This window comes from Rissa tridactyla, chromosome 15 (assembly GCF_028500815.1).
Source record: "Rissa tridactyla isolate bRisTri1 chromosome 15, bRisTri1.patW.cur.20221130, whole genome shotgun sequence".
NCBI lineage: Eukaryota > Metazoa > Chordata > Aves > Charadriiformes > Laridae > Rissa > Rissa tridactyla.
Window position 1 is genome coordinate 14,137,509 of NC_071480.1, and position 23,556 is coordinate 14,161,064.

Here is a 23,556-nt window from a genome sequence, read left to right on the forward strand (position 1 = left end):
CTACTACCTCCTTCCAAAGCTGTGTTCCCGAAGAAAAATCACAGTTTAGCTATTTCTTTACATTTGAGACAGAGACGCCTCATTTCGTTACCAGAAATGAATTTCTACACACAGCACCTCAGGTTCTACTTCACACCCAAAGCCCAAGTGCCCCAATTTGCCAGCGATCCTGACATCTCCAAAGGCTCTCGTGAGGCTGAGCTTCACCAACACACAGAAGCTATTTCAGCCGGAGGAACAGCTTGTCCTGAGCTGGCCCCGGTCTTACAGCCACTACCGTTGCCGTGGCACGGCTGTACTCAACCGCAGCACCCATTCCAAGGGCCACCAAAGGTTATCATGCTGTAGCAGAGGACAAGAACCATTTGTTTCTCCCACCTCTGGTACTTAAATAGCCACTGTAGGCAGCTGGCTGAAAGGAAGATTGACCAACACGGTTGCATCAATCAGGCTACAAAATAATTGTGTTGCCCAAGTCTCAGATGCTTCTGTGGCTCTGCTTTATCAAGGCTTCATTTTAAAACCAGCTCATGGTGATTACCCAAGCAGCAAACACCCAACTGTAGCAGTTGCTCAGAAATTGTTTTTTTCAAAATATAAGGCACTGATTCCCTGATTGTTTTTGTTTTGTTTGTTGGGGTTTTTTTTGTTTTGTGGATTATTTTTTTTTAAACTTTTTCCTGCTCTGCAACCCTGTTTTCCATCTGCCATCCCTATTTCAAAATCAAACTATGCTGATCCACAGGGACTGCCTCAGGATGTTCAAAAACAGCTTTTCTGTTTCATTTTGGGGTTTTATTAAAGCTTCCCACTAGGCCTTTATGAATAGAAGAAGTTTTTCCCCCAAACCTGATGAATTTAAAAATTATTGCCCTGCTGCCTTTGCAGTATCGCTCATGTTCTCCTGTGATCTGCCATCAGCCTCACCCCAGGCTAATGCTGTTTTGAAGCTGCGTGTTTTCATAATTCCTCCCCAAAAATCAATGATCTTCACAGTTGCAGGTCTTAAACTCTATAACAGGGGAATATTACAGACACTTGAAGGCCCGCGTGCTGCAAAGGGGGATTAATCCAGGCAGATATATGTGTCCACATGGAATCTGCCTCATTTAGATGGTATTGCATGTGGCTCTTTTTCCAGAAGTCCTGTGGTGTGCATCAAGTGATCCAGGGCCGATGACTTCAGCACTCACATGAGGATTACTCATCTAATGAGGGGGTTTGCAGCTCGGCCCCCGCGTTTCTGCGCACCGTTACTGTCGTTGCACCGACTTCTAGAACATTTGTCATTTCGCGACTGGCTCTGGGGTTGCTTTTTCTTTGTATTTTCTCCCCCACTGGGGCACACACAAGGTAGCAGTGACATTAATCACATGAAGGAAGCTGTTCTGTGCACAAGTGCAGTAGAATGTAAGTTCAGAGCGTAAATTTAGAGTGTAAATTTTGTAAAAAGAGAGAAAAACTGAACTCTTCAAGGCTCTATTTAGCCAAGGAGGCGGAGGGAGGGCTGGCCTGTTTGCCGGTCAGCGAGGCCGCGGCGTCATCACCAGCTTCGTGACGCCGCTGAAGCCGCTGTGGCCAGCGAGGAGCCCCCAGATGTGCCCCCCCCCGCAACATCTGCCCGGGAGCGTCTGATGCAACCACAACATCACCACGTGGCCACGCACAGCTGTTCCCCGCCGCCAGCCAATAGCAGCCGGCTCCGCTACACTGGGAGGCGGGGCCATCCCGTCTGCCCCTCGCCGATAGGTCGATCCGCCAATCCATCTGCAGGCGGGGTGGGCCCTCCGGCGGGGCGCGGGCCAATGGCAGGCGGCACCGCCCCTGGCCGCGACGGAGCGGGCCGGGGCCGGGCCCGGCGCGGGGGAGGCGCCGCCGCCGCGGGGGCCGGAGCGGGCCGAGCCGCCGCGCCCGCTCCATGGAGGCCGCGGCCGAGGCCCCGGGGGGGCCGGCGGCGCTCAGCTGCTTCTCCTACAACCAGGACTGCACGTAAGCGGGGCGGGAGCCGCGGGGATGCGGGCGGTGGCGGGGAGGGCGATAGCAGCGCGGCGGCGGCCGGGCCTCACGGCCCCCACCGGGCATGAGGGCCCGGAGCGGAGCTGGACCTACAGGGGCGATCGCCCCCGCCTCCGCCACGGATCCGGCTCCGTGAGGCCCTGGGCGAGGTTCTCCCCCCAACTCCCCCCCCCCCCCCCCCGCCGCGGCCCGGCGCCGTGGGATCCCCGGCCCCACAAGGCCCTGCTCGGGGGGCAGCTGGCTCTCGGTAGACACCCGCGCATAGCCCCAGGTTAGGTCTCTGGGGCAGCAAATTCAAGAGGAATCACCCGTTTTTACCTCCCCGGCAGTTTGGGCAGCATTTTTGGGTGGTCAGAGGAGTGGCTGGCTGCGAGGGCTTTGTCAGCCGGCCTGTGCTGTGGCCACTTCGTAGATGGCAGAGTTGCCCAGGGCTCTGAGCAGGCTCTGGGTGAGCAGCCTGTGCTCCCGTACAGCCCCACCACCGCCGCCTCAAGACAACAGAGGGTTTCCTTGGAGCCTCTCACCCTTACACCGTTTCCAGCCTGTGGTTTACCTGCTTCAAAGCCAATCATTTAAGAACCATTTCCAAGCGGGTTTCCAACAAACATCCTGAAGCCACACACAGTGTCCGGCAGTCGTAGCCCAGAGCCAAGATCACCCCAGATCACGGGGAATAAGATAAGAATCACAGATACCAGGCTCACACCTGGAAATATCGTTACCTTTGCAGCACTGCTTTGTATTTGCTGTGTCTAAACAAAGAGCGCTTTGATGGGTGGCGATGTGCTGCTGACGTGAACCTGCTGGCCACCGCCACCAGCACAAATGCTGTGTGTTGGTATTCGGGCTGGCTGCTGATTTAAGACCTAGATGTTGCTGCTTACTATATCTGGAACTGAGCAGAGCCAGCTCTTGGCATGACTTGCTGCCATTAGCAGCTAGAGTAAAGCTTCCACAGCCCTCACAAGTCAGTGTGTCAACGTGGGTGGATCAGCTTAGGAAACAGCCCCCTTTTTATGTCCCAAGGGTCCTGTCTGCAGCCTCCCAGGTAGAGATATGCCTGTTCGTTCCTCCAGCAGCCACGGGAACATCTAAATGGATGACAGTTTGCTCTCCCACAGGGATACTTGCCTTCTGTAGGCTGCAATAGCCTCAGATGGAAAGCCGTATTCTTGAGTTTGTTACTTTATATGCTTTAGGTTGAGAGTGGAAACCGAAGTTGAGCCTTCACAGATCACTGTACCAGGAACTGCACATTTTCCCTATCTGTAGAGACTCTTGCTGTCACCTGGAGGCCTTAAGAGCTGAACTAGCAGGTTTTTGTCTTGTCTCTGCAGCTCCCTGGCAATTGGAACCACAACTGGATACAGGCTTTTCTCCTTAAGTTCTGTGGAGCAACTGGACCAGGTCCACGAAAGCAGTAAGTCTCCTGTTTCGCTGCAGTGGAATATCTGCCTCGAGGGGGTGATCCTGCTCACTGCTGTTGCAGAGATGGCATCTGTTTCTGCTGTACCCATATCAGGAGAGGAACAGCTCTGGTTATTGCCCTGTGCACAGCAGCCGTAAGAGTGAGCTACAGCCTTGGAGAAGCTTCTGAACAGTCAGCGCTACATTAACAAAGTTGAAGGACTCCCACAAGTTTAGAGTCCAGGTTCTTTTTCACTGCTGTCAGTCTGTCAGCAGCAGTTTATCCTGCAAAACAACATTCAGAGGTAGTTTACCACTGGCATGTTTCAGATACATGGACAGGAGTCTGCAGACTCCCAGCACAGATGCTGGATAGCTTGCAGGCTTTTAGTCCAATGTGGCATTTACAAGCAATATGTCTTTAACAGGTTTTCCATGTAAGAAGGTCATTCACAGCAGGCTTTCAGTTATTAGCTGTGCTCAGAGCAGCATGCAGTGCACTTAACAGCCCGAAACAAGTCAGGCCTCATGGAGTGTGTACTCTAGTCTGGTTCAGGCCACAGCCAGAAGTATTTCAGCTGAGATGCACTAGAGATACACTTCACAGCTGGGATATGCTACTCTCTCTCCACTGGCTGTAGAAGGACCCTCAGCAACAGACATGGCTGCATTGTCTGGAACAATGTGCAGACTCCTTTCTTCTTTGCCTCACAGGGTAACTAAGCTGCTATGCAGCAGCAAGCCATAGATTTACACTTATATTTAAAAGTACTTAGGAGTTTAGATTGCCCCCAGAGTCAGGCCAAAGGGAAGCAGGTCCCTGCTGATGACATGGTCAAGGTGATGGACTGAGACATGAGCTGTGGAGCAGTCCTTGTACCTCCAACTAGAAGTGTGCCCGATGATTTAGGTACAGGTCCAGCAAGACCACTGTAATGGTGCCTTCTCAACACAAGAAGAATCATTCCAAACATGGTCTCTGCAAGACATACCACACTACTATTCACCACAGCCACACTGGAGCTCTCTAGAGACCACAGCCCCAGCAACAAGGGGAGTTTAAACATGTCATCCTTCCCCAAGGAGGCTGGGAGAAGCCAGACATGCTGCAGAAGAAACAGTTACACACAGCTTGCTCCTTACCTCAACAAGTCCTAGCTTATTCACCCCCTCCAAAAAAAAACCCAACCAAGCTTGAGGAGCTCCTCCTGGAGCCCCAAGGATTAGCTTCAGCTGGAGGGCCCTGCCCAGGAGAGGCACAACAGCACTGTCAAAGGGGGCTGGCTTAAATTCTGCCTTCAGGGGAAGGTTCATTAATCCCTTCCTGGTCTGACCTAAACGTTTTGTGCCAGGTATGAGAAATTTTTAGCAAAAGCAGATGTTGAACACCTTAGCGCTGAGCATTCCGACCTGATTCCCTCTTAGAGTCTTCCTTGTTGCTGCGCTCAAACCAACCATAAGCCAAGCTAAAGACTCTGTCTTGCTTTCCTTCTGTGCCCAGATGAAATCCCAGATGTTTACATCGTGGAGCGTCTGTTCTCCAGCAGCCTTGTGGTTGTGGTCAGTCATGCCAAGCCACAGCAAATGAACGTCTACCACTTCAAGAAAGGGACAGAGATCTGCAACTACAGCTATTCCAGTAACATACTGTCCATCCGACTGAATCGTCAGGTAAGAGGCTGGGGAAAGGGGTTAGCCAGAATTGTCCTACTCTGGCTCTTTGCTGGTGTTGACTTTCCAGTTGGGATGCTACTGCCTAGTAGAGCAGCGGTAGCCTGGGCAGGTCTGCATGGAGACTGTGAATTGGGACTGGAGGGGCAGATACCGATCATCTCCTACCAGCTCCACCTCAGGCTTGGTGACCTCTGAGAGAGGAGCAGGATGGCTGTGGGTATCATCTGCCACAACTGTTTGCTTCAGTAAAATGAAGCTAAGTCCTTGTTTTTGTAGCAGTTACACAAAGGCTTTTTGTTGTCTGCCTTCTTGCCTATTCAGCATGCAGCTCTGCCAAAAAAACACCTTTTCATCTTTCTCCCTCCCTTGGATTCCACATCCTGAGTTCAGGCCCACCTCTGCCATCTTGGTTGCAAATGAGACCTTCAAAGTTGGTAACAAAACCCAGGAGTAACTTGAACTCCGTGGATGAGGTGAAAGACTGCTTCTCAAGTACTGCTAGCAGCTTTGTTTTATTTTTAAAGGTATAGAAAACATTCAGACCGCTTAGAAGAAGGCTTTTAGAGTGTTATTTATTCTCTGAACTGACACAGCCTCATGCAGCCCTGGGCCCTTTTGGAGGATTTTAAATCATCTTTTCTTTTTGTCCATAATTATTTTCAAAGTATATGCCTTAAGAAGCAGAGGACATTTTACAATGAAGAAATAAGCAGTCTGTGTAATTGTATATAATCAGCCTCTCCTCAGTTAGCAACAGAGAGTCCTGCAGTAAGGCTCTGCCATAAGGAAACTCTGGGTTGAGTTTCCAGTAAAGCTGTGTTTGACCAGAAGTTCCTGTACTACAATTAAATCTGTCCTAAATTGATTTTTTTCACTTAAACTTACAATGGAGCTGGCAAAATAAGGACTTCCTTTGAATTGGAGATAGATGTATATGTGTAAAAATAAACTGGGAGGTTCTGCTTAGCAGCTCTAGGAGATTAGTGTGAGAATAAAATAAGTTCAGGCTTTTCCCCACGTGCTGCTCTGGAGATTGCCTGAAGGTGATGCATAGGCCCAGCTTTGCAGCCGCGTTCCTCGGCTGCTTTATGAGCTTGGGTTCAAATCCTGGGCTGAGCTTATCCTCCAGCCGTAACACAGACAAGTGTGGAGAGGTTTGAAGATGCTACAGATAGTTGGGTAGACAGAAATCACTGTTTCAATCTATGTTCACCATGTAAACTGCTGGCATCAGGTTCCGCACGTGCTGTGACACTTGAACCCCTTGCCTGGACTTCTGTATGAACGCTTCACTTCGTTAAAAGTCCATAGAAGGACAAATCCCATACAAGGCATTAACACAGGAAAATGGTGGCAAATAAAACAGCAACAGGTCTCAAACAAATGGTGCGTGTTTCGATTTGATCTCTCTCTGAAAAAGTCCTTGTTGTGTAACCGAGCCAGTCCCTCCGTTGTTGTTGATCCATGGGAATTCTTTGTTCCAAGCTCCATCATGACTCTCAAGTGTGTTAAAGTAGATCATGATTTGTCTCAAAGCGGGGAATAAGGCTGTGCTGTGGGACTGATGAGGAGCTCTCCTGCAGCCTCCCTGGGTTTTCATTCACCACTGAAACCCTGCTGAGCCCTTTGGAGAGGTTTGATACTCTTCCCTGGCTGTGTCCATACCCAGCACATTTAAGTCCTCAACACACAACTCAGTTATCTAACCTGATTCAGGTCAAACTGAAATACTAGAGAAAAATCCTGGTGAACAGTGACATTTTGTACAAGACGCAGTGCCTTGGATCCTGTGTAGCCATCACAACACCAGGCACCTTCTGTCAGGCTCCGTCTGCATGCACAGTGAGGATAAAACCCGTTGCTCGTCTCAGCAGGGTTTGCACTGACGTTAGCATGGGCTACAGGGCTGCATGGAGGGCAGGAGGCAGAGAACCAGCCCCTTCCAACTCCTGCTGAGCTTGTCCAGGCCTCCTTCGCCTGTTCACCTCCAAACCCCATCACTTTCCTGGATTTCGTCCCTGTCAGTGCCAACATCTCTTGCTGCAGCTCTGGCTGTTGCTTTGCTGTCATCTGGAAACCTCCCTTCACCTGTACATCAATAGCAGCGCGTTTTGCAGTTCTGGGAAAACACATGGTGGCTTTGCTGAAATCAGCTGTATAAATATTACTCTGACGGTCTCTGCTAGCAAGTTGATGGCTGTTACTGTAGAAATGGCAAAGTCTTCCTGGAAATGCAGAATGGCTCTGACACAGCCCCAGATGCTGTGGTTAGCAGGAATAGAAGTGGGAAAGAGTTTGATCCGAGAGTAATGGTGGAGCAAGGCAAAGATTTTCTAATGTGGGTGTTTTAAGTTAGTGACTAAGCTCCACATTTAGATACTAAATCAGTGGCCTCATTTCTAAAGAGGTGGAGGCTTCCTGTACATGGGTTCGGGTGCTCCAACTTCAGGAGCCTGGATGGAGTCTGGCCTTACATTTTTATTGGGAGGTTTTCAGTCCTTCCGAACATTTGGCACTAACGTAGGTGGAACTGTGCACTCGCTGGACTTAGAAAGCACAACCCTTCAGCCGGATCCAAAGCTTGGTCCCAAAAAAAGCCTCTCTGCAAAATGCCTCCGTGGTAACACACAGAGATCTGGACCAAGCGGAGACGCAAAGCTGAGTGGTCATGGAGATGGTGGCCCAGTGCTACGGTTACAGCGTTAGGGCTTCCTTTTTCCTTTCTGCCTTTCCTCCCCATCACTTGGCAGCTCCTCTCTTAGCACCTGCCTCTTGGCTGGGTGGGTAGGTGGGTGTTCCTGACGAGGTCAGCAGAAGCGGTACAAGCACATGAACTTGGAAATGCCCTGCCCATCTGCCAAGATGGTGTAAATGCTTGGTGTGAAACACTAACTGCTGTCACTGTCCCTGAACAAATGTTTCTCTACCCAGTTTTTAAGCGATTCTGCTGCACAACTCAGGCCACGTAAAGCAGAGTCTTGCCTGCTGATGCAGAACGGTAAAAGAAACATTAATTGGCTGAACAGATGCTTTAGGGTTAGCAGCAGTAGGAGGCCCATCACCTAAATATTCGCTCCCAAATCAGGGAAAAAGTCAGGGCAAGAGGCACGTACTCCCATCTGTAGGTATATTGACAGGCAGGATTGGCAGCCTTTCTGCTGCCTGGTCTTCATGATCAAAAAGTAATTTGCTATGAAAAGAACTGCAAGGAAAAGTTAGGGTAGGAATGGATGGCAATCAAGGCGCCATGGCTAGGTTATAGCCCTGACGGGGTCTGGGGATGTGGAAGATCAGGTCTTAGCAGAGTAGCAGAGAAGCAGTCATGACATTTTAGCTGCTTTCTAAAGCAAGACCCGGTGCAGGCAGCTCTCAAAAGCAGAGTCATACAAAACCAAAGGTTGTCCAGTGAGAGGGGATGGAGAAGCAGAAGAGATCATGTTCCTGTTACATTTCAGTGCGTGTGAAATTCCTGTTGAGTTTTTCTGCCAGTGAAGATTTGGGTGTGCGAGCTGTGGGAGCAGCAGACAGAGGCACCGTGCCCACGCTGGCGAGGTTCTGTGCATGTCCCTTGTGTCCTTGCAGAGGCTGGTTGTTTGCCTGGAGGAGTCAATTTACATCCATAACATTAAGGACATGAAGCTTTTGAAGACTATTCTGGATACGCCTCCAAATACAACAGGTAAGCATGGGAGAACTGTGTGAAAGGGAGAGATCAGCTCTGCAGGAGCTTTGTAAAGCCACAACACAACACTCATGTTAGAATTTAAACCAGCCTGTGGCTTGTGTATCCTAATTTAACACTGGGGACCCAGAAATGCATCGAGTCACTCAGTTGTGCTTGGGAGAGCAGAAACCCTGCTCTGTCCTGAGCAAAACCATGATCTGTCCCAAGCAAATTCATCACAGGAGAGCAGAAAAGGTCAGCGTGGTTTGATTTCACCCCCAGGTTCGGTCCCTCCCTGTCCTTGTGGGGGATGTCTGTGCAGCTCCCAGTTTCCCGCAGTGTGCCTTTATTCTCTTTCACAAGCGGAAAGCTGTAAGACAGCTCAGGACCGCAAGTTTCCCTCCCCATATAGGACAGCTTGAGACTCTCCCTCCGGGGCTCCCTGCCCTTCCTTCACCGTGCCCTGCGTCAGAGAGTCCGGCGGTGTTTTTGCTTTCCGGACAAAGGAGCCCCGCTTCCCCGTGCTGCCGGCATGAGTCAGCTCTGTGGCGTCACGCTGTGCTGCGGAGCTCGGCACTCCCTGCAGACCTGCGGTTAACCCAGGTTCTCTTTTGGCCGTGGACATGCACTGCTCCGCTAAGGTAGAAAGCTCCTGTGATTACTTATGGGTTTGGGGTCAGCTCCCAAAGTGATTAGCGCTGTGAAGATCACCCGGGGCAGAAAACGCAGCCAGGCACAGCACTAATTCCCTGCCAGGGAGTTCCCAGGAGCTCGGGCTGCCACCTGATATTATTCCATATACGCTGCAAACCCAAGGGGCAGGGCAGGGCAGGTGGCTGCAGAACAGATCCTCTCTGTGCAGCGTAGGTTGAATCCAGCTTTCCTGCTCATCGGAGAGGAGCTATTTTTAGCCGCGGATAGGGAAACTTGGCCGAGCGCCTGCGGCAGCGCTGCCGTGTGTTGCTGTGATATCCCGGTCGGTCGCAGGCTGCAGCATCGTTTCACGGGTGGTTAATGGGGAAGTTGCTGATGTGCTCACGCCTGCCTTCTGGGCTTTCAAGGGATGCTTTTCTGGTGGCTCCCCTGACCTACTTCAGGTCTCAACAGATGGCCCCTCCATGTGGATTAAACATACTAAATACTGCAGATATAATTAAAGTTTAAAACCTTCCCGAGAAAGCCCAGCAGCGGCAGGAAGGGCAGGGAGACCCAGGCCTGAAGCTGTTCTGCAGCGGGGCTGAATGATCATGTCACGGTTTAAGAGCAACAGCAATCAGCGCTCACCGGGACAGGACTAGGCTGCTGCAGATCACAGGACTTCATACGGGCTTAATTTTTTAAAACCCTTTTATCACAGCAGCTGTCGTTGAAATGAGCCGAGTGACAAGCGCTGTGCCACGCGTGCTCCCTTTGTCCCTGAACCATCTGCTTTGGTCCCAAGCGTGACCTCGAGGACAGCATGTCCAGGAGGTCGAGGCAGTCCAGCCTCACCGCTCTTTAGACAACCCTTTTCAGAGCGGGGATCTGTGGTGATGGGGTGTAGGATCACACCGCAAAGTGGGCACCACGGGCACGGTAACACCAGCACGACGAGGACTGGGATTTGCGGCACACCCACCAGCAAGTCGCAGTGAGATCCCTGGCTGTTCCCGGCTAAGACCTGGCTCCCAGTCCATCCTCTTCCATGCAGGAGAGGAAAATGCCCACGGTGGGCGAGCCTGTTGTTTTTCACGTATGCTCAAACATGTTGTTTTTCATGTGGCTCGTGTCAGGGGCAGGATTTGCACTGAGGAGGCTGCAGTGCTCGCGCTGACGCCTGTGCCACAAGGGCACATCTCGGGGATGACTGCAGCTTTGGAAACCACCTCACGTGGCTTCCCCAAGCCCCAGATCTGCCTGGACCTGCTGGCTTGAGGGCAAGGCCAGGCTTCTCAGATGCAGTAGCTTTTTCCCATGCTGCTTGAGGAAGCCACCTGCGATGTGACGTTCCCAGAGGTGCCATCCTGAGCAGCACCAGCCTGCCTCCTCCCTCCTGAGCCCGCCACTGCACGCACCCACCCTCCTCAGGGCTGTGGGGCTGCCAAGAGCAGAGGAGCATCTTCAAAGGCTGCCCATCTCCCTTGTGATCCTAGTTCTTTGTGCGTCCCTGAGGTCAGCCCAGTACACTCACATCTGTGTTTTCCCCTGGCCCGGTTTCCCGTCCGCCTCTCCCAGCCAGGCGCAGAGCAGAGGGAGCGGGTGACTCACACCAGCCGCTCAGAGCTTGCTTTGTTTAGCTCCAGCATTCTCTAGATCCTCCACTTAGAGAAAGGGCTTCGCTGATCCCCCCGTGCTGCCTGGGCTGGGGGGGAGACCATCCTGAAAAGACACCCTTGCTCATCACAATCAAAATCTCTGGGCTGTCGCTGCCTTCCTTCCATCCCTCCCTCTTTAGGTCTTCTGATTGCCTGCACTTTGCTGCTGCTGTGCCTCTTCTCCCCGGTGCGGTGCGTGCCGTCGCTGGCATGATGTAAATGCCTCTGATTGATAGGGAGTGGACCCCTGGGGCCCCTGGCCGATCCTGCAGCTCCTGGCTCCGCTGCGGTCTCTTTGTTTAGTTATAAACAATGACCTAAAATGAGAGCTTCAGCCGATCCTTCCCCGCTGCTGGGCCTGGGCCAGGGCCGTGTCCTGACACGACGGGTTGCATGGCATGTGTGCGCACATCCGTGCGTATACGTGCACGCGTGCGGGCGTCCTGTTTGGGGAGTCTGGCAGCATCCTCGGCAGCCTTTAACCCCGCGGCTTCCTCCCCGTGGGAGACTAGCTGGGACTCCCCGGCAGGGGCCAGGAAGCTCAGGTCATGCTGAAGCCTTGAGCTGGATTTGGGAGGACTGTGAGCACGCAGACGTTGTGCAGGAGGCAACTGAGACCCGTTTCTGTATGTGACAGGATTCACCGGAATGGGTCCTCAGCCAGCGGCAGAAATGAGAGGCAGGAAGAGATGCTCTTTTCCGAGGTCACCTGGGGGACAGGCGGATGAAAACATCCATCCATCCCTGTCTCATCACGTAATTCCTGCTCAAATGCTCATGTTGGCATAAAAACAGATGGCTATTATGGGGAAGAATTCCTCCTGTGGTTAAAATTTAGCTAGGTTCAAGCCGGAAACTCCCTGCACTGTGGCATTTCCTTTGTCTTTCTCTGCTTCCCTTTTCCATTCAGAGAAAAAGGAAACGGCGCTGCCCAGCTCCACAGCTGTTGCCTTGCCGTGCCAGCCTTCACATGCCAGGTTCATACGGGGGCTGTGTCCACACTGCACTGCTCCTCTGAGCTTCTGACCCAGCACCTACACCCTGCGCACATCTGGAGGTGCCCAGATGTGCCCGGACAGGAGTCCTTGTTAGCCCTGAGCCCAAGATGTCCCTTGCTGTGTTTCACACACCTATTCTTGCCTTCTCAAAGGAGATGATTAAGGAGGAGAAGCCAAGCGTGTGCTCAAAAGCAGGACCTGGGCTCCTACCGAGCAGGGTTTGGGGAGGATGGTGGCTGGGAGAAGGGAGCCGTACTGTCCCGTACCAGCAGGTGTCCCCATGGCCGAGCCATTGCCAGCACACAGCCGGCGTGCGCCTGGTGCCGGCCACTGCCCCAAAATGAGCCTGAACCCCCTGCGGTGTCCCTGGCTGCGTTTCTGCTTTTCGTCCTCCACCAGCAAACAACCTCAGCTCTGTCCTTCTTGCCTTGCCAGGTCTGTGTGCTCTTTCGATCAACCACGCCAACTCCTACTTGGCTTATCCCGGCAGTGCGACCAGCGGAGAGATCGCACTTTACGACGGAAATACTTTGGTAAGTGTGAAGCTCGCCCATTTGGATACCGGCAGGGACTGAAAACAAACAGAACCACAGCAAAGCCAACAGGGCCTTTGGGAAGGATGAATAAATAACACTCCACCGAGCTAGACTGCGAGGGAATTGCCCGGGGCAGGCACGTTCCCCGTCCCCCTTGCTTGGACGCCATGCAAAGCAGATGATAGCCTTCTTGAGATCAGGGCATCCATCTTCCAGTATGGGATATTGAGGAAAACGTGACCCTTTACCCTGCAGCCCGAGGGACACTGCCAGGCTGGCACAGGGCTTCCTATAGGGGGTTCCTGTAGGGGCTTCAGCAGCGTATCCCATGGGATTTATGTGACCAGGGTGGCTCAGGGAGGGCTGGAGCTGCTCCGGGCGCAGCGCAGGACCTGGAGCAGCTGCTTTGCCGTGCCGCGGGCTGGAAGGGATGCCGGACCCAAAGTCACGGAGAGGGTGAGGTGTCCAAAGCCCGATCAGGAAATCTGTCCCTGGCTGGAAGCAGGGTCATGATTATCTGCTGTTTATGCCAGGGCTTTGGATTACATAAGGCTGTCGCTCTGTACGTGCAGCGGGAGCCGAGGATCTGCACAGGGGAGGAGCAGAGCACAAGGGGAAAACACGCTGCTGCTGTGAGAGGTACTAGCAAGGGCCTGGGCTCCCTGCAGGCATCAGGGTGGTGTCGCTGCAGCAGGATTTGCTGTACAGCCGAGCGAATTGCAGGGAGGCCAGCTCTGTCTGCTCAAAGAAATGCCAGGCTTCAGAGACGGTGCAGTCACCATCCCACGGCCTGGAGAGGTGGGGAGCTGAGGACCTCTGCCCCTGAAATGAGCTTTCTGTAATCACAGTGGCCATAGTAGGTGGAGAGTGAGCTCAAGGCAGGGCAAAGATAAGAAATGCTGAGGATGTTGAAGGGGTACCATAAGTGCGATATGATCCCTTGAGTCCATATCGGCAGACCTGGATAGGGTGCGAGGCAGGGAACACCCTGCCCTTACGCAGTTCGAGGAGCAACGTGTCTCTTTGCACTCATATTACCTTCTGCCCTACAGAAAACAGCCTGCACGATTCCTGCCCATGACGGGCCTCTGGCTGCTCTTGCCTTCAATTCCACCGGCTCGAAGTTGGCAAGTGCTTCCGAAAAAGTGAGTGAGCGCTGCTGCGAGCGCCCTCCCTGCTGCCCATGCTCTCTGCCCGCGGCTGGCAGGGGGGTCCCAGCCAGCTCGGCTGCCTGCAGCATGGAGAGCAGGACCTCAAGCTGCCTGTTCTTAAACACAGCCAACAGAGGAGGGGCACTGAAAGGACTCTGACTTGTAAGAGGCCAGTGTGTCAAGTTCAGATTGACCCTGGCTGGCAAACAGGAGGGGCCTTTGCCACGTCCTGAGTTTTGTGGGTGTGTCAGAGAAAGGGCTTGCGCTCTTCGCCTTGCTCCTGCATGATCTTTCCATTTGCATTTTTTGCAGGGCACAGTCATTCGTGTATTTTCCATTCCTGGTGGGCAAAAGCTCTATGAATTCCGGCGAGGGATGAAAAGGTCAGTTCATTCTTCTGTCGGTGACAAATACACAGAGGGCTCCCGGAGCAGAAACATAAACACAGGGACAGAGCAACGTCAGATCCTGGTGGCTTTGGCATCTTTTGCAGAAAGAAAACAAGAGCGAGCATATCAGATAGAAATGTCATTGTGCCAGACAGCCACGCTGTGCCCAGTTGCCTCCGGCAAGTTTAGTGATTCCATTCAGTGTGTCGCAGAACAGGGTGATTGCAGAGAACAGAGGTAGATTCTCTCCATTTACTCTGTCCTTTCTTGTTTCTTACTTGAAATAATGAAGTCCCCAAAGTTATTAGCCCAACTCTTACCCTCTCAAAGGAGGTGTTTTGAAGCTACTAAGTGATTTCCACAGAGCCCAAGTCTCGATGGCAGGGATCGGCTGTTGCTGCTCTTCTGCAGGCTCCCTCAAATGTTTTCAGTAGCTCTTTCCCTGGCTTTTCCTTCTTCCCCATCCCTGACCTGCCTGTGATTTTACACCCACTTCTGCAAGTACACAAACTGCCGTGACTGAGGCACCCGGCCCTGCCGGGCCTGTGCAGGAAACGCTGCATGGATGCAGCTACGCAGAGCTTTGCATATCCTCCCTGGCCTTTGCAGTACCAGAAGTTTTAGCTGCTGTAGTGAGGCCAGCACAGATGTTCACTCCACAGACAGCTCTGCGAGCAAGGACATTTCCACCCCTCCGGCTGTTAGTCACTAACTGGAGGATACCCCCAGCTGTGCTGAGCAAAGGGATGAGGGAAATGCTCGGCAGTCAGCCTGCAGGCTCGGCGGCAGCAAGGCAGGGTGCTCCTCCATGTACGTGGGTCTCTGTGAGCAAAACTTAGCAGTTCCCCTTGAACAGTATGCCATGAAGTGACCAGTCCTGTGTTTGCTTGGCCTTAGGTATGTGAACATCAGCTCTCTCGTGTTCAGCATGGATTCCCAGTTCCTCTGTGCTTCCAGCAACACGGAGACCGTGCACATCTTTAAACTGGAGCATCTCACTGACAGGTGAGGGGTTTAGCGTGGGTTAACCTGCCTGCCCCACGGGTGTCTCTGCTTCAGACGTCTGCCTTTATGCAGCTGGCTTCCATTTCCTCACCACGTACTCTTCATGAGCTATACCAGCTGCAAACCATCTCTTTGGCTTTGTGTCCTGCGGGATTCACTCCTTGGAAAAGCTACACACTGCATCCCTGCTGTCAGCCTTTCCAGGCCTTCTCTGGGTTTATTAGCTGCCACCGTCCCCTGTATCCAGCTAGGCTGCTGTGCAATGAGTGCAGGTGCTCCGAAGAAAGCCTTTGCGTATCTGAGATCAGGATCATTTTGGCTGTTCCTGATCTGTTTTGCCACGGCTGATTGCGGTATTCCCACTGAAGCTGCTTTGTGACCCCCTCAGCCGGCCAGAAGAGCCTCCAACCTGGAGTGGTTACATGGGAAAGATGTTCCAGGCTGCTACCAACTACCTCCCTGCTCAGGTATCGGGCATGATGAACCAGGATCGAGCCTTTGCCACTGTCCGCCTGAACATCTCCGGACAAAGGAACATCTGCGCCCTTTCCACGTATGTATTGACATCTGTGTCCCCTCTGCCACGCCATCCTGTAAGCAGACACAGCTATCTCCACAGAACACCCCCACTGCAGCCCCTTATCTTGCAGCCGTGCCTGCAGAGCACGCAGTGCGGGTGCGTGCTGCATCTGTGTGCCAGCGCAGATCTGTTTGGACTCACGATGCTTCTGCTTTTCTCATCAGGATTCAGAAGCTGCCTCGACTGTTGGTGACTACGTCAGATGGACATCTCTATATCTACAACTTGGACCCGCAAGATGGAGGGGAGTGTGTCTTAATTAAGAAACACAGGTAACTATGCCTCCAGACACATCTGATACAGAGGCTGATCTTTTAAAAAATTAAGGGAAGTTTCACCTGAAAGCACAAAACGGAGCTGTAGGAGCAAGAACATTAGAACTGACTTTGTGATTTGAGCTGCCTGATCTGACAGACGTGGGTGGGAACCATGTCAGCAGGCAGGGACATGGGGCTTCTTGCAGAAGAAACCAGAGACATCTCCAGTCCCTAGGCAGTTGTGGGACATCTCAGCTTACAGAGCAGAGGTGGGCAGGCTGTGCCTTAGGAGGTGCCTCCAGCAGCAGAGCACTGACCACCGTGGTGGCCGGAGAGCAGAGCACCTTCTCCAGGGATGAGTAGGTGCTGGAGAGCTGATTTTGGGGGTAGGATGGCGTGGCGTGACACTGGGAGTTTCTGTAAATAAAAACCCACACAGATGCACGCCTGCAGGCATGCGCTGCCAAAGCAGAGTCTTCCGTGATGCTGTTCAGTTTGTGTGCAAATTTGATTAAGCACGTAACCACCCCCCCGCCACACACACACACACAGATCTGGGCTACTTGGCTCCAGATGTGAAGCCTTTGGGGTGGGGTGCGATGTAACATGTGCTCGAAGCCAGGAGGTGGCTGACAGCCAGGAAAATGCCAGCAGTTTTGTTGTTTTTTTTTTTTTTTTTTTTTTGAAAAGCCACAAAAACAAGGGCACTTGAAAGCTGCGCTGTCCAGCGTGCTCCGGCCGCCCTCCGACACCGCGCGCGCCCGCGCCCGGCCCACAGCAGCCCTCCAGAGCCGGCGGGCCAGCTTCGTATGTGGGTTCCTCTTAGCATCAGAGGACTGAAGAGGGCCCTTGGGTCATGAGTTACGTTACATCATACTATATCTCTGCTCAAACTCCATCCTAAACTAGCCAGGGCTGCTTTTCCCATCTAGTCCACTCCTGTTGGAAGCCCTTTGGAGCCCCCTCTGTGATTAGAAACACTGTTTGCTTTTGTAACCTAAAGCTTTTGTGGTCAATCTCTTCCCTTCTGTTCTCATGCCAGCATTGTCCTCTAGCCGAAATAGTGCTTTCCCTATCTTCTGCTTCCCCCCCCGCTTTACTTGTAGAGCACAATGCTCTCCTCCTCTGCAGCGCTGCTAGGGCTGCAGGCAGTGCCTGGATGCGGTGATGCGGACGGGTGATGTGCTTCAAGGAGACGTGGATGCATAGAATCATAGAATCACAGAATGGTTCGGGTTGGAAGGGACCTTAAAGATCACCTAGTTCCACCCCCCTGCCCTCGGCAGGGACACCTCCCACTAGACCAGGTTGCTCAAAGCCTCATCCAGCCTGGTCTTGAACACCTGCGGGGATAAGACACTACACATGTGCTTGTCTTAGCCGGTGCTGGGGGAGGAATGGTTGGGATCGGAACTAACTCTTCTCCCCTCTCTTGCTCCTGTACAATTAGTCTGCTTGGCTCAGGAAAGATGGAGGAGAACAAAGAAAATGACCTTCGGCCTCCATTACCTCAATCTTATGCAGCAACTGTAGCCAGACAAAGTACAGTGCCTTCAACTTCAACCATGCCAGGTAAGCATCGCGTCTGCCCCTCCTCAGGCAGAAGCAAGAAAGCCACCTGGGGCACAGCGGAGTCTCCCAGCTTCCGAGGGTTCAACCAGAATCCCCACTTGTGCAACGCAGACGGGGGCAGCAGGACTCCCTGGAGCTCACACGCTTCATCCCCTGCCCCAAAACCAGGCCAGGCTTCTGCTCTGCTTCCTGGGCGCCCTTGCCGGTGCTGCTCCTCCTTGTGCAGAGCTGTACCACAAACGGGCTCACCCACAGTAACCGCATCCAAGCTCCACAGTTTGTCAGACAGCAGCTGCTGCCAGGCTGGTTTCCAGGAGTTGAAACTGGGTGCAGAAGTCAGATCTCACTGGTTTTGTAGCAAGATCGCTACAGATTCTCCCGAGCCTGTTACACCTTACCCTAAGGAAGCTAGCACTAAATTGTTGCAGGGGAAGACTGGGTGACTATCTTAGTATATTCCCAAGTCTGACGATGTGGATCTTATTCTGAAACTGGTGCTTACATTCATGGTGGGAGGAGCAAAGCCTCTGCCACAGGAGCTAGCCATGTAGCCCATTCCCTAATCTGTCGTGTCAATGGAGATACCTTTCTCTTCTGCAGTCCCCCGGAGCTCTGCCAAAAAGCCAGAGAAAGCAGCTCTGTGCTAAAAAGGTGGTAAAATAGTATCTCTGCTGTTTGTTTCCAGCCTCCTTCCATCCATTTATCCATAATGTTTTGTATTTTCACTTGGTCAGGTTATTCGGAGGACGGCGGTGCCCTGCGAGGAGAGGTTATCCCAGAGCATGAGTTTGCAACCGGACCAGTGTGTCTCGACGACGAGAATGAGTTTCCTCCTGTGAGCATTCGGGACCCCTAAAACTGCCATTCGGCCCTCATGCTAAGAAGAAAGTATTAACCTCTTACAGAAGAGATACTCTTGCCCCCACCTTGTCCCAGTTCACTGTGAAGCCTGAAATAACTAATTAAGTTATAGGGACAGTGCCAGGGAAATTACACCCCCGCTAAATGGCAGCTGGGAATGAGGCAAAGATGGTCAAACCTAATAATTAGAGATGGGTCTGCACAAACTTGTTGAATGAAGTGATGTTTGGATCCAGATCTAACCTTTGTGCCTTGCACAGATTTCTAGTATTACCAGGAATAGCTTTAATTTGAACAATACCATCATTTAGAAATAAAAACTTAATACTCCCTGTTGCATTTACAGGCAGTTGTATTAGCTTGTGGAATGCAACCGGGCCATACCTGAACCTCACCAGTCTCTTCATTTCCAAGATAACGGAAAACTCCTTTTCCAAGTACAAAGATGAAAGGCATAACAGAGTTTTAAACCGTTTTATGATTTTTATATGGCACTTTCTCAGTTACTGTTGGAAGAAGATACTGGCTTTTTGAAGTCTAACTTAAGCCGGGCAGTGTCTCTCGGCTCCTTTTCCTGTTACATTTGTTAAGTATCTAACCCCTAAATGGACAGATGTTGGTACCGTGCTGTGGTCTGGTTGTAATCAGCGGTGTCTTCCTAATAGTAATGCACTAATACAGCAGAATATTGTAATAGATTTCAAGTTGTAGACTTGGCAGATTTTTTAATCCCTTACTCCATTTTTACATATCCTGCTGTTGGAGTTTTGCCAGAGAAGGAGGAAGTAAAAACTTTATCGGGATTCCAGGATTTGTTCCATGTGCTGAGGCTGACCTCTGCGAGGCACTTCCCTATTAACTGATGCAGAGCGTTATTTAGATAAAAGGTGACTAGCTTTGAAACAGCACTGCCGAAACCCAACTCAAGTTGCATAAACCTCAGACCAGCTCTCTTCTGTCACCTGTAACACAACCTGCTGCAAACTGAGAACAAGAGTTTTCTAGTTCTCCTGCTCCATTACCCAGGAAGGATATTTAAAATGTCCCTCCTCTGGTCAAAGCCGCGTGGCCACGGAGAAGCCGGTGGCCCAGGCCCCCGCAGGGAGCAGCAGGGCCAGAGAGAAATCCTTTGCTTCCTTCTGCTGAACCTGCTCTCGAACATGTGGTTTGGGGACAAGCAAATGCCAGCGAGCAGGAATCACGCTGCTCCTGAATGAGCCTTCCTGCTGGGACTGTGCCCTGTAAAAGCAGCCCCAAACCCCTGCTGTGCAACAGCAGGCGCTTTATTAAATGAACTTTGATCTGTCAAAATCCTGTGCTGCAATTAACCTGACAGACTAACTTACATGTGTAATGTTAGGGAGGAGGTGGTGTGGGAGGGAAGGCGCTTTCCAAAAATACTCCCTGATACGGTGGCTTAGCGATTGGAGCTTCCAGAGAAAGTCTCTGCAGCCGGGGCCCGGGCTTTGCCCCTCCGTTGCTGATGGGAACGTGGTTTGCATCTGGTTCTGCTGGTTAGTGCGGCGCTGGCTCCCGCTGCGGCAGTGCGTACGGAGAGTCGGTCGGGATGTTTTGATGCTCTGAATTTCACTGAACTGCGCTGTTTGCTCAGTGCTGAGATGTTCGGTCTCAATGACGCGCCAAGGGGGGTTTCAGGCGTCGGTCACTTCTGTGCGGAGAAGGAAGGGGAGAAAAACCTGACCTTATCCAACAAAAATGTTTTGACAATTTCTGCTTTGCAGAAACATGGGAAGGGTTTTGTTTGTTTTCCAGTGTGCAACAAAAAGACATTTAAAAACCTCAAAACTTGTGACAAAATGGAATATTCACCCGCAGCCCACGCCACGAGCATGGCTTTGAACTTAGACATACTTTTGGAGAAACAGCAGTGCTCAGACCCAGCAGTTCCTCTCCATTTTGAAACATCTTGCCTTCCCCTGACCTCAAGCAAGACTTCAGAGGCTCAGCTGTTAAGAGCGAGGAAAAGCAGCTTCAGTCTAACGTAAAATCTGTGGCTGATTGTGGAAAACTGCCTCTTCATTAACCAGAAGGAGGGACGGATCAGAGAAGAGAAGCCCAAGAAGGGCTCATAAAAAGTGGCCTCGACAAGAGTCAATGTGGATGTTGCTACTGATGGTGCCGGGACCGCTGAGGGATCCTGCGGCAAGAGGTTAAACAAGTTCAATTCCGTCTCTTGCTTGCATTGATGGGGTGGATTAAGCGCTTTCAGGGCCGCTGTTGCTCTTAGGCAGAAAGGACTCGGGCGTTACTGAGATGGAGAGCAGGCTAAAGCCTCGGGTGAGGAGAAGGTGCCGCGCTGGAGAGGACGCTGCTCTGCGTGGTGCTTTGCGGGATGGGAAGAGCAAATCCAGCTCTGCCTGCAGATGGTTGCAGCCATTACGGCTGTTTTCTGGTGACCTGCCCGAGCGGCTGCCACCTTTCTCCGGGTTTCTCGGTGTCGGTGAGGTTTCCAGCGGTGTTGGGAGCTGTTGGGGGGTGTGTGCTTCGGGCCAGGCAGGGCACTGCTTGCCCAGCTTCACTTCCAGGAGCCGCTGTGGTGGCTCTCCCCACCAAGGCATGGTCAGGACAGCTTTTGGGTAGTGCTGTGAGGTTTGACAAAAGAAATCCTACAGGCTCCAGCAAGCAAGATGGCCCGTATGGACCTGGGGAATGCAACCAGGGGATCTTCTTAAAGCTTCTGGGCTTCAGGTGATTTCTTCCAGCAGATTGCTCGGTGCTTTTCCAGGCACACGTGATCCATCCTGCATTTGGCTGCACACTGAAGCTTCTCAGCTTGGAGACCAGAGCCGATGTGAAGACTGTCGGGAGAGCCATTTCATTAAGCTAGGATAGATTGCATACAGCGGTCAGCTCTTCGGACAGCTTCCCATCGCTGATACGCAGATAGTCTTTAGAAGCATCTCTTTCACATCGATTTTTGGCTACCTCCAAAACTGTTTGGGCAGCCTGCCTGTGCTGCCGAAGGATGCTGCTGCCCGTGTGTGCCCGTGGCTCCTGCCTGCAGGGTTCGTTATGGGATGCACAGCGGGGAATAAACCCCCCCAGGCAGTGAGCAGCAGCCCTCAGCAGCCCCCGCTCCTGCCTGCTCCCTGGAAAGACGGGCAGGAGCACCACGGCCGCCCTCGACAGCACGACGTCCCCACTCTGGCAGGGGGAAGAAATCAGTGCCCCAGCCTGGGGTCCGCACGCATCCCCGCCGCTCCAAACCACGGACCTCAATCCAAGCAGCCAGGCTGCAGATGCATCTTCGGCTCCGCTGGACCGGTATTTGCCCAAGTTCCTCCTCGCTGTTTGCTGGCTGGCGTTTCACTCGTTCTGTTGTGCGAATATGCGACGCTAATGATTGTAAGTGATTTTTTCTTTTTAACAGCTGGCTGTTAGCAAAGGAAAGGCCATAGATTTTGCAGTGAAGCTTTACTAGTAATCGTGTTTCATGGGGGATGAGCAAGTTTGGCAGAACCTGACAGGCCTCTTCGTCCTCATGGCAGCTCCTGCCCTGGTAGCTCAGACGGGCAGCTGGGGCGTTCAGGATTAAGCCCAGTTTATCAGCACATTATCTGAGGGAAACGTGCAATCCAGTGCCAACGCTGGCGCCTCAAAACCAGGCAGGTTTCATGGTCCTGAAGGCCATGGAGAGACAGATCCCAGGAGGAGGAGCTGGCACAGACCAGCTGGGGCCGTGGGGATCGCACCTGCACCGCTGGGAGACGCAGGTCCCGCCTGGCGAGGCTGGAGCTGGTAACGGGGAGACGTGTCCCTTGGCTCATGGTTGGTGTCCGCAGAGGCACCTGCCCCGGGTGCTGCAGCAGCTCTGGCCAAGCCCCGTCCAGAAGCAGGTGCTCATCTTACCCCGGGTCTCCAGCCTCGTCCCGTGGCATGAGCAGCTGACGTGACGTGGTTCAGGGTCCTCGCTGCTGCCGGTTCTTCTCTGCGCCTGCTTTCCTCTTTCACGCCAAGGTTTTCCTGGTACTTGGGCTAGGCTTCCCCTCCCCTAAGGCAGTCGGACACGTCTTTAACTGTGGGCTCCATCTGGAGACCCCGGAGAGACGCGGTGACGCACGGCACACACCTTTCCCCTCCCGCCATGCCAGGAGCTGAACTTTTTGGGAGGACTTGGTGAGGCAAACGGACCTCACCCCCAGTAATCGAACTCCTGCCAGCGTGGCGGTGCTCAGCCCAATGCCAGCGAGAGGCAAGGCAGCCTTATCACCCAGCCAGATGGTTCCTGTTCCCAGGACTGTAAATTTGGGGAGGGGGAAAGTAAATAAATAAAGCGCTCACAAATCTGCCTTTGAATGGAAAGTAAAACACTGCGGGACATCCCTCCCCCTTCTCCCATGTGCGTAAAACCAACTTGAAACACACCCTGTTGCTGGGAAAAGTAAGGCCGTTCTGTTTTGATTTTGGTAGATAATCTTGTGCCGTGGAGGTCAGCCGGGCAAAGCGAAGAGGTCATGATGAGAAGCAAACATCCGCGCTTAGGACAGCTGCTGGGAAGTGCTTTGGAAAAGCCAGGAATTTCGAAGAACAGATTTGTGAGTCCCCAAGATGAGGAAAAAAAAAAAAAAAATCCAAGGTGGGCCACTGCTTTTTCCTACGGTATGTTTAAGTGAATACCGGGCCCCGCTAGCCCCCTGTTTGAATTCGTGTCCGGGTGGGGTGTCAATGTACTGTATGCACATCGCTATATTTAACAAACTATACGTTAGAACCACAATGTAAATGCTAATTTAAGCAGATTTGTATGTAACCAGAATTTTATATACCCGTTTGTCCCCGTTTCTAATTTATGCTGTTTTATGTGTATAAATGTACTTATAGGAAGATATATTAAACTTATGTCTTTGTACAGTATATACATACTATTTTACCCAGGCAAAGTATTTTTGCAGTGATATTAGAGAAGATGCCATTTGCCATGTTTAAAGACAGAATAAAGTCACGGTTTGTCCCTGGCAGCTCGCTGCCCGTGCTCCTGCTGTTCTTTGTGGGGCCCTAAAGATGTCAGTCTTGATTAAGTTTTAGGAGTGGGAGAGCGGGCAGGGGGCTGGTGGAGGACAGCTGCTTCCACCTGGCCCAGTGCACGCAAGTCCGCTTACGGCTCGTCCAAAGACAGAGCTGGGTGCGCAAA

At 52.3% G+C, this 23,556-nt stretch overlaps 1 protein-coding gene across 5 annotated transcripts; it reads left to right on the plus strand.

Annotated features, from left to right (window-relative positions):
- The first annotated feature begins 1,855 nt into the window (after positions 1-1,855).
- On the plus strand, positions 1,856-23,318 carry WIPI1 (WD repeat domain, phosphoinositide interacting 1). Of its 5 annotated transcripts, XR_008469424.1 has the most exons (14): positions 1,882-1,989; positions 3,354-3,436; positions 4,925-5,094; positions 8,680-8,776; positions 12,489-12,586; positions 13,642-13,734; positions 14,053-14,123; positions 15,027-15,134; positions 15,523-15,687; positions 15,879-15,986; positions 17,422-17,543; positions 18,278-18,378; positions 20,178-21,770; positions 22,836-23,318. XR_008469424.1 is itself a non-coding variant. In XM_054221764.1 (13 exons), exons 1-13 carry the CDS (start codon positions 1,919-1,921, stop codon positions 20,262-20,264), a joined length of 1,374 nt encoding a protein of 457 aa, XP_054077739.1. In that variant the 5' UTR covers positions 1,856-1,918; the 3' UTR covers positions 20,265-20,419. The 5 variants fall into 5 exon arrangements, 4 of the variants coding, with proteins under 4 accessions (XP_054077739.1, XP_054077741.1, XP_054077742.1 ...); XM_054221764.1 differs by lacking the exon at positions 22,836-23,318 and having other exon boundaries at positions 1,856-1,989; positions 20,178-20,419; XM_054221766.1 differs by lacking the exon at positions 20,178-21,770 and having other exon boundaries at positions 22,836-23,316.
- The last annotated feature ends 238 nt before the right edge of the window (positions 23,319-23,556 follow it).